General features: G+C 41.7%; 1 protein-coding gene across 1 annotated transcript in view; it reads right to left on the reverse strand.

The window, feature by feature from the left end:
• Positions 1-4,868, reverse strand: part of LOC126456603 (protein sax-3-like) — a 117,430-nt gene extending 112,562 nt beyond the window's left edge. Inside the window, exon 1 of the mRNA XM_050092350.1 lies at positions 4,690-4,868. Within this exon, the coding sequence (XP_049948307.1) occupies positions 4,690-4,868 (179 nt within the window). The remainder of the gene's footprint in view (positions 1-4,689) is intronic.
• Positions 4,869-8,015: the final 3,147 nt, after the last annotated feature.

The raw sequence follows: 8,015 nt of genomic DNA on the forward strand, positions 1-8,015 counted from the left end.
TGGAGTGTAGCCATGTATGGAAGTGAAACATGGACGATAAATAGTTTGGACAAGAAGAGAATAGAAGCTTTTGAAATGTGGTGCTACAGAAGAATGCTGAAGAGTAGATGGGTAGATCACATAACTAATGAGGAAGTATTGAATAGGATTGGGGAGAAGAGAAGTTTGTGGCACAACTTGACCAGCAGAAGGGATCGGTTGGTAGGACATGTTCTGAGGCATCAAGGGATCACCAATTTAGTATTGGAGGGCAGCGTGGAGGGTAAAAATCGTAGAGGGAGACCAAGAGATGAATACACTAAGCAGATTCAGAAGGATGTAGGTTGCAGTAGGTACTGGGAGATGAAGAAGCTTGCACAGGATAGAGTAGCATGGAGAGCTGCATCAAACCAGTCTCAGGACTGAAGACCACAACAACAACAACGTATATTATTGTTGGACGCCATCGCGGTTTATAATAATTTAAAGTCATTGGTTCTACAAAAATGAAGTCTGATCAATTTCATTTCGATTTATTCTTTTTCAAGAGAACAGAATTTCTGAATTTCAAGGTATATAGCATTTTTATTTATCCTAAAGTCACTAGTATGAGTTTGTGCCTACTGAGCATTGCCACAGGCTTTTCGAACATTGATTTCTCAATCGGCGAATCTGCTATCACGGTCAGTTCATCGGGAGAATTATTAATCCGTTGTAATGTTTGTGAAAATCTACGCGTCCAGCAAGGACATCCATAGGTCAGCTGAATATTATAGTCGCAGTAGTGCGGTCTCCGAGGCTTCTGTATTTGAAAGTAAACCCAAGATAAGGTTTTCAGTCCACCGAATGTTATTTAGCGGAGTTGCAGCGGACCGACTAAATCTTCAGAGACCAGCGCAGGGGACTTCTAAAAGTTCCCTGGAATTTTGTGAACTCTTCAAAAATATTTCGAATTCAGGACATCATTGAATAATTAACTGTCCATTAAAAAATAAAAAAGAGGTCTAATTAATAATACAAAACTAATAATATAAACATTTAAGTAAAAACACAGCTTTCTGAATTTTAAATAAAATCCTACAGTTGTCCGTCAAAATAACAATAACTAATCATTTTCAGCCTTTTGACATTTTACGCATTTTAGAGCCCATGTACATCGGACTTTTTTTTCTTGTTTTGGTCCACAGCTGAAAGTGCCTATCCTACAATCGTAGCAACAATAGTACCGGTACTATGTAGATGTAGATGCCAGAGGTATCAGAAAGATGTGCGCTCAGAACTTTGGACTCTGTTGTTTCCGTACCGGGGTTGTAACACCGTAACTTAGACACTACATACCTTTTGTTGATTCATTTAGCTTTCTGTTTTGTTCAACATCCCATCGTTGAAGTTCTGTAATTAGTGTATGATTAATTCGATACTGTAATGAAGTGTAATCTCTGTAATATGCACAATACGAGGAAATGATATGTTTTGTCTTTCTCACATAATCTCTTTGGTTACCTTTGAGGTTGAATAATTTTTTTTTAGAAATGTCAATATGTGCAAATGTTCTGTTTTATTTAAAATGTTTGTTTGCTGTTATGTAAACTGCTGACCTTCACTTAGGGTTCTTAGTTATTTTGTATGTAAAAGGTGTTGTGGTTTCCCTCCGGAACGGAATTGGGTAGCGCGCGCAAATTGTGGTTGGCCTAGGTAGAAAAGGTGGAACAAAGAGTCAGTCGGAGACGAGCTACCAAACTGTCAACTGCCCATGTAAAAGTTGTATATTGTGCTGGTGCCGAGAGAGGCTTTCCGTGCCGCTTTCCAATGCCTCGGATGGATGTATAAAGAGCTGGAACTATTCTGGAATTGATATCTATCATCGCCACCAAGAAGTGACAGAGTCCAGCAATTCTACCTGCAAATCCACCTACCAACATGTAGTCACCACCACATTGCGCCATCACTGAAAAGGAACCAAGAAATAGTAGAAATGTATGGTGAAAGATCAGCTCACCGGATGTTTTAGTGTGCGCAAATATAAGGTAACTTATACTCGAACTCTTATACCTACCTTGAATTTTTATCCTTCTGTCACATTTCCACTTAGGGTCCTTCCCATGCTAAAGTGATTACTGAGTGTCCTCATTGAAAGAACATTAAATCCCAATGTTTTACTAATTAATGCCTCTTGAACATAGTAAAAAGAAAGTTAAAGTTAATGTGGCAAGAGAGTGAGTTAAAGTAACTGATGCTTGCAGAAAATAATTTTTCTATTAAAACTGCTTATTAATATGTTGTTGCTAACTTCAAAATTAAAAGTTCTTAAAACTGAGAATCATTAAGTTGTGCGTAGTAAATGATCACAGTGCAGCCTGTTGAAAATCAATCAAAGGTGAGCTATTGTCTTCTAACCACATGAAGTTGTGTTCTGCTGCAGTAAGAGTTGAAAACTGCAATTGTGGAAAGTAATATCTTCACGCTTGCTAAGCACTTGTTTCTCTTATGTATTGAAAGTGCATATTAATAGTGTAATAGGATCCACAGGTTAACCTTTATGCTTATGATAAATAACAATTAATAGAAAGACCACTATCAATGGAAACAGTAACTTCTTTTATTCAAAATTCAGTGAGAGTATTGTTTTTTAGTGAAATAAATTTAACTTTCACTCTAAATAGAAAAGTACTTAGTTGAGAGAGACTTAACCTATGACCAGTTCATAATTTTGCTTTGAACTATATTTACAATTTTTTGTCAGATAGGAAGATGTTTGAAAAGTAATATTGAACCTATGCCTATTATATGATTCTACAGTGAATATTGATAGTAATATTATTGAGACCATTCAGTTTGACCAAGCCTTGAAGGCAAAAGTATATGTCATTTTCTGTTACCATTATGCAAATAGCCATGTTCTCTTATAACTGTTAGCACTTTCTTTAAGGTGAACATATGCAGGTGCCAGAGTTCATTGCACTCTCGTGTGACAAAGTATAGGCTGTGATTGCCCACTGAAGTTACTTATTTTCAGTTTCTTGAATAAGAATGTTACTTATTCTTACACCTTATTAGGCTGGCGACCGTTGTTATTATCATTTGGACTCTGTGGATAGCCAAATTATTGTTTGTTACTGTTTAAATATTTACGTAATTCTGACTTTCACTTCCGATAAACTACTTCCGTTACGTATTTCACGGTCAATTTAAACAAAATTCCACTACTCTGTTGCTTTATACCATAATTGCTTTAACAAGATACTTTTATTTCACAACGTGCCTCAAACTCTAACAGGGGAACCTCCCCATCGCACCCCCCTCAGATTTAGTTATAAGTTGGCACAGTGGATAGGCCTTGAGAAACTGAACACAGATCAGTCGAGAAAACAGGAAGTTGTGTGGAACTATGAAAAAACTAAGCAAAATATACAAACCGAGTAGTCCATGTGCAAGATATGCAACATCTAGGAGAATTCGAGTTCAGGAGCGCCGTGGTCCCGTGGTTAACGTGAGCAACTGCGGAGCGAGAGGTCCTTGGTTCAAATCTTCCCTGGAATGAAAAGTTTACTTTCTTTATTTTTGCAAAGTTATGATCTGTCCGTTCGTTCATTGACGTCTCTGTTCAGTGTAATAAGTTTAGTGTCTGTGTTTCGCGACCGCACCGCAAAACCGTGCGATTAGTAGCTGAAAGGACGTGCCTGTCCAATGGAAACCAAAAACATTTGATTGAAAGGTCATAGGTCAACCGATTCCTCCACAGGAAAACACGTCTGATACATTCTATACGACACTGGCGACGGCATGTGCGTCACATGACAGGAATATGTTGTCGACCCACCTAACTTGTACACTTGGCGAATGGGTAAAAAGATTCTTCTACCTTGCCCGATTTAGGTTTTCTTGTGGATGTGATAATCACTCCCAAAAAAGTGATTAAAATATAAGAGTTTGTCACATAAACTGCAACAAAAGAATGCAACAGGTTCACAGACGCACAGTTTTGTCTGTGCTCTGTCAAAATATGTTTTTAACCTTTTCAAATTTTTCCTTGTGTAGACCGTCAAATCCTGCATATGTCCAAGCAAATCTGAACATGTCCTGGAATTTTGGAGAGCGAAGTTGATTTTATGTGAGTGCCTGAACTTTGATAATTGTCTGAAAATAAAAAATTAAAATTTTCTCCCGAGGGAAGACTTGAACCAAGGACCTATCGTTCCGCTGCTGCACACGCTAACCACAGGACCACGGCGCTCAGGGGTTTACGTCCACCTGGATGTTGCCTATGTTGCACATGGACTACTCAGTATGTATATTTTGCTTATTTTTTCATAGTTCCACACAACTTCTTCCTGTGTTCTCGATTGATCTGTGTTCAGTTTTTCAAGGCCTATCCACTGTGCCAACTTATAACTAAATCTGAGGGGGGTGCGATGGGGAGGCTCCCTTGTAAGGTTATGGTATAACAGACGGTAGTATCATAGGGTCCCTTACCTTAAACATGTTTACCCTTGCCCATCATACTCGTAAGTTGGTAACATCACCACGGAATTGCTGTGTATAAGAGTTTGTGAAAGTTTATTTCTTTAGGTCATAAGGGAAGAGCTTTTTTTTTATTAGTAACTAACAGCTCATGAAGAAGTTGGTGCCGCTGCTAAAGGAGTGATCACAAGAAGACGTGGATAGGTTTCAGTTCGAACAATTAGCGCCTCGCCAGTGAGTGCGGCTTACCTCTTGTTGGAGTCGAGGTCCAGCGGGTGGCCGTTCTTGCGCCACGTGACTGAGGGCTCGGGATGACCCCGTGGGGGGCCGCACTCCAGCAGCGCCGTGTCCCCCTGCGCGACGCGCGTGTTCTTCGGCTCCGCACGGAATTCGTCGCGCAGCACTGCAACACGCAAATACGTCCTCATCAGCGACGAGAGTCGTGCCAAAGTACCATTTCTGATGCTAAAATTCTATAGCCTCAAAATGAAAATTAACTTGACACTGCACCTTTGTACACTACACACACACACACACACACACACACACACACTGGTCACATTGCTTCTGTCGGTTCTTATACACCACTAAACTCCGATTCTTTAAAAAATCGAACTCCCATATATAACACAACTCCAAACGTCAATTTCTTTACAAATGAGTTACATTATTAAATACACTACTGGCCATTAAAATTGCTACACCAAGAAGACACGCAGATGATAAACGGGTATTCAATGGACAAATACACTCCTGGAAATTGAAATAAGAACACCGTGAATTCATTGTCCCAGGAAGGGGAAACTTTATTGACACATTCCTGGGGTCAGATACATCACATGATCACACTGACAGAACCACAGGCACATAGACACAGGCAACAGAGCACGCACAATGTCGGCACTAGTGCAGTGTATATCCACCTTTCGCAGCAATGCAGGCTGCTATTCTCCCATGGAGACGATCGTAGAGATGCTGGATGTAGTCCTGTGGAACGGCTTGCCATGCCATTTCCACCTGGCGCCTCAGTTGGACCAGCGTTCGTGCTGGACGTGCAGACCGCGTGAGACGACGCTTCATCCAGTCCCAAACATGCTCAATGGGGGACAGATCCGGAGATCTTGCTGGCCAGGGTAGTTGACTTACACCTTCTAGAGCACGTTGGGTGGCACGGGATACATGCGGACGTGCATTGTCCTGTTGGAACAGCAAGTTCCCTTGCCGGTCTAGGAATAGTAGAACGATGGGTTCGATGACGGTTTGGATGTACCGTGCACTATTCAGTGTCCCCTCGACGATCACCAGTGGTGTACGGCCAGTGTAGGAGATCGCTCCCCACACCATGATGCCGGGTGTTGGCCCTGTGTGCCTCGGTCGTATGCAGTCCTGATTGTGGCGCTCACCTGCACGGCGCCAAACACGCATACGACCATCATTGGCACCTAGGCAGATGCGACTCTCATCGCTGAAGACGACACGTCTCCATTCGTCCCTCCATTCACGCCTGTCGCGACACCACTGGAGGCGGGCTGCACGATGTTGGGGCGTGAGCGGAAGACGGCCTAACGGTGTGCGGGACCCTAGCCCAGCTTCATGAAGACGGTTGCGAATGGTCCTCGCCGATACCCCAGGAGCAACAGTGTCCCTAATTTGCTGGGAAGTGGCGGTGCGGTCCCCTACGGCACTGCGTAGGATCCTACGGTCTTGGCGTGCATCCGTGCGTCGCTGCGGTCCGGTCCCAGGTCGACGGGCACGTGCACCTTCCGCCGACCACTGGCGACAACATCGATGTACTGTGGAGACCTCACGCCCCACGTGTTGAGCAATTCGGCGGTACGTCCACCCGGCCTCCCGCATGCCCACTATACGCCCTCGCTCAAAGTCCGTCAACTGCACATACGGTTCACGTCCACGCTGTCGCGGCATGCTACCAGTGTTAAAGACTGCGATGGAGCTCCGTATGCCACGGCAAACTGGCTGACACTGACGGCGGCGGTGCACAAATGCTGCGCAGCTAGCGCCATTCGACGGCCAACACCGCGGTTCCTGGTGTGTCCGCTGTGCCGTGCGTGTGATCATTGCTTGTACAGCCCTCTCGCAGTGTCCGGAGCAAGTATGGTGGGTCTGACACACCGGTGTCAATGTGTTCTTTTTTCCATTTCCAGGAGTGTATATTAATGACTTGCCATTCTATTCTCACGAAGATGCATAGCTGGTACTTTTTGCCGATGATACAAGTATAGCTATTACACCCAACAGACAAGAATTAACTGGTGAAATTATAAACGATGTTTTTCAGAAATTAATTAAGTGGTTCTCTGTAATTGGGCTCTCATTAAACTTTGACAAAACACAGTACATACAGTTCCACAATGTAAATGGAATGACACCATTAATAAATATAGACTTCGATCAGAAATCGGTACCTAAGGTAGAATATTCAAAATTTCTAGGTGTATTCGTTGATGAGGGGTTGAACTGGAAAAAAACACACTGAAGATCTACTGAAACGTTTGAGTTCAGCTACTTATGCTATTAGGGTCATTGCAAATTTTGGCGACATACATCTCAGTAAGTTAGCCTATTTTCATTCTCTGCTTTCGTATGGCATCATATTCTGGGGTAACTCATCACTGAGTAAAAGAGTGTTCAATGCACAAAAGCGTGTAATCAGAATAATTGCTGGAGCTCATCCAAGATCATCCTGCAGACACTTATTTAAAGAGCTAGAGATCTTCACTGTAGCCTCACAATATATATATATATATATATATATATATATATATATATATATATATATATATATATATATATATTCACTTATGAAATTTGTTATTAACAATCCGAACAAATTCAAAAGTAATAGCAGTGTACATGGCTGCAACACTAGGAGAAAGGATAATCTTCACTACTCAAGGTTAAATCTAACTTTGGCTCAGAAGGGGGTAAATTATGCTGCCACAAAAGTCTTTGGCCTAATAGCATCAAAAGTCTGACAGATAGCCATGTAGCATTTAAAAGGAAATTAAAAGAATTTCTTAGTTTCAATTACCTCTACTTATTAGATGAATTTTTGCATATAGTAAGTGGGTAATTTCCCCAACACACACGGAAAAAAAATTAAAAATATCAAGTGTCATGCAATATTTTGTGTAATGTAATATCTTGTATAGACACCTTTTATGAACCTGACACGTTCCACATCACTACGAATTGTCGTATTCATGATCTGTGGAACAAGTACTAATCTAATCTAATCGAACCAGTAGGCTAGAGGTTTGGGTAACAGACACAGTTAGCAGAGAGTCACGTTTTATTGATGATTTAATTACTTAATTAGAAACAAACGGTATGTAGTAGGATATAGACTGCAGATTGTTCTAAGCGTGATTGTATGCAATAGATAGTACCCATCAAAACAAGAAAATGCGCGTCGAATAAACGTCAGTCTGCAAAACACCCAGTTTGAGACTGAAAACTGGTTGCATTGGCGCTCCCGTCAACATGGTCAACAGAGTATTTTCATGTCTTTCTGCATCCTAGTACTCTAGGTACACTGAGCATTAGTTATCCTG

Source organism: Schistocerca serialis, chromosome 1 (genome assembly GCF_023864345.2).
Source record: "Schistocerca serialis cubense isolate TAMUIC-IGC-003099 chromosome 1, iqSchSeri2.2, whole genome shotgun sequence".
In the NCBI taxonomy this organism is placed as follows: domain Eukaryota; kingdom Metazoa; phylum Arthropoda; class Insecta; order Orthoptera; family Acrididae; genus Schistocerca; species Schistocerca serialis.